At 44.2% G+C, this 2,500-nt stretch overlaps 1 protein-coding gene across 1 annotated transcript; it reads right to left on the bottom strand.

The window, feature by feature from the left end:
* Positions 1–168: 168 nt before the first annotated feature.
* LOC138039756 (uncharacterized) lies at positions 169–972 on the bottom strand. Its single transcript, XM_068885604.1, has one exon. It carries the CDS (start codon positions 970–972, stop codon positions 169–171), a length of 804 nt encoding a protein of 267 aa, XP_068741705.1.
* Positions 973–2,500: the final 1,528 nt, after the last annotated feature.

The raw sequence follows: 2,500 nt of genomic DNA, 5'->3' as shown, positions 1-2,500 counted from the left end.
GCCTACCAATTGCAAGATGAGCAGGTGTAATAGGTAACGGGTCTCTGCAATCATTACTTACTGCGGTCAACGGCCGCGAGTTAATGGTACCTTCGATTCTGACCAGCAATGTATTTAGCTCAGAAAAGGTGAGAAGTGCCCTTCCAAGGACCTTACGCAGTGGTTCTTTTATCGTTCTGCAAATCGTTCCCACCATCCACCTCTCCGTGGGGAACGCTCTGTGATGAATTTCCACTTGATCCCTCGTGATGACTTGATTTGATCTTGATCCAGCGTACTCCACATTCTTTGACTTTTAGTAGTGGGTTCATCGTATAATTTCTGAATTTCCCTGAAGGTTTGTGCGTTGTTTGACCACACTATATGGCAAAGACCTCTGCGACTCGTTATGCGACTAAAAGCTAGTAGGAACTCATCAGTCGTCAAACTATGTGTAAGTTCCAGGTGAACCATACGAGATGATGTGCATGTGAAAATACACACGTATGCTTTCTTAATGTTTAAGCCCTCTTTCACATACAGTGGTCCCGCAAAATCAATTCCAACATGCGCGAAAGCTCGTGAACAGGAAATCCTCTCCTCTGGCAACTGACCCATTTTCTGGGCACAAGGTCCAACTCGTTGTCTTTGGCAAGCTACACATCTTCTGAACATGTTTAACCTCACGTCTTCTTGAGTTAGCCAAACTCTCTGCCTTAAAGTTGATAATACCGTTTCTGGACTAGCGTGCAACATGTTCTTATATACATCTTGCACCATTTTGGCAACTTCAGGAAGTCCGTGAGGCAAGATTATTTGATGCTTGCTCTGTTCGGGAAGATCAGCAAACTCTAGTCTCCCACGAACTCTTAATACTTGATCATCTCTGTCATAATAAGGGTCCAGCTTCAGTAGGCGGCTGTTACTGGGAAGTGCCTCTCCAGCTTTCAGTTTCTCGAATTCTTCTTTGTAGACCACTTCCTGCACCCACATACAAAATCTAATCTCGGCTTGCCTCACCTCGTCCGCCGACAGTTTCTTTCACAAGACCTAGATTTAGTCTTAAACAATTTGACCGCTCTCAATACATAAGCAGTTACTCGAATCAACCTCAACCATGTCCCGTAGCGTGACATATCAATCAGTGGTTCTGTAACGAGTGCTGTATAGACATGGATAGTTCTTTTTTCCTCGCAAGCTTCGGCGGAAGCAGCTTCGTTTTCGGGTGGAGCTAGTAGTGGTTCACAACGCGAGGACATCCGTTGGGGTCCATTCCACCACGAAGTGCTTGAAATCATATCACTACAGCTTAACCCACGCGTCAACAATTCTGCAGGATTCTCCTTACTTGCACAATACCTCCAACACTCAGGATCCCATGTTGACTGTATCTCAGCCACACGATTTGCAACAAATGACTTCCAGCAAGAACTCTGCCCTTTTATCCAATGCAGTGCCACCATACTATCTGACCAACACACAACTCTAGCCACCTTCATTGGCAAAGCCCTTACAACAAATTGGCATTTACAAATGCTGCTAAACGTTCCAGCCTTGTAAGTGACACCGTCTTAATGGACGCGACTGTGGAATTCGATATTACCAGCTGCGAGGTTACATGGTCTTGCTTGTCTCTTGTTCGAATGTACACTGCTGCTCCATACGCCTTGAGGGAAGAATCTCCAAAACCATGCACCTCTAACGCAGAGTCTTGCTTAATACCACTTCCGAAGCATCGAGGGACAGACACATATTTTACTTGCAACAACTCTGACTTCCAACTTAACCACTTTGCTTTAATGCCACTATCTAATGGGTCATCCCAGTGTAAACCTTTCAACCACAAATCGTGGAAAAGGATTTTGGCTCTAACAGTGAAGGGTGATATCATTCCCAGTGGGTCACACATTTTCGATGCCAGACTAAGTAGACTTCTCTTTGACATTGGATCATGCGATGAGATGATTCCACTCGGTGCGAGGAATCTAAAGTGCTCGGAGTTCAAGTCCTATGACACGCCAAGTGCTTTAAGGGGGTCGCTCAAATTGAACTCCACGAATGGCGATGAGGCTCTTTTAGCTGGGTCAATAGCATCCATTACTAGCTCTGAGTTACTTGCCCACTTGGTCAAATTGAATGTCGCTGTCATCATAATTTCCGAAATCTCTTTTTTGAAGCTTCAAAGTTGAATCTACTGTATCGGCTCCTGTCAGGCAGTCATTGACATACATATTTTGTAAAATTTCTTCCACTGGATAAGGGGCATTTCTTTGTATTTGTTTACATGAGCGTGAACTGTTGCAATAGCAAGGAAACGACTTGCGTTCACACCGAAAGTCAATCTCTGCATTATGTACACCTTTGGTGATTTGTTGGGCTTTAAATCTCTCCACAGGTAGCGGTGAACATCTCTGTCCTCTGGTGCTAGTTTGACTTGCAGAAACATCTTTTTAATGTCTGCTATGAGACAATTTTATGTGTTCTAAATCGAGTCAGTACAGATGCAAGGTTTGGCTTTAAA

The sequence above is a fragment of the Montipora capricornis genome, chromosome 3, assembly GCF_036669925.1.
Source record: "Montipora capricornis isolate CH-2021 chromosome 3, ASM3666992v2, whole genome shotgun sequence".
Classification (NCBI taxonomy): Eukaryota; Metazoa; Cnidaria; class Anthozoa; order Scleractinia; family Acroporidae; genus Montipora; species Montipora capricornis.
Note: the sequence above shows the minus strand (reverse complement) of the source record. Positions and strands in the feature narration are given on the sequence as shown.

What these genes read in the sequence shown, in the direction of transcription:
- LOC138039756 (XM_068885604.1), bottom strand. Translation starts at nt 972, where the DNA reads ATGTGGGTGCAGGAAGTGGTCTACAAAGAAGAATTCGAGAAACTGAAA.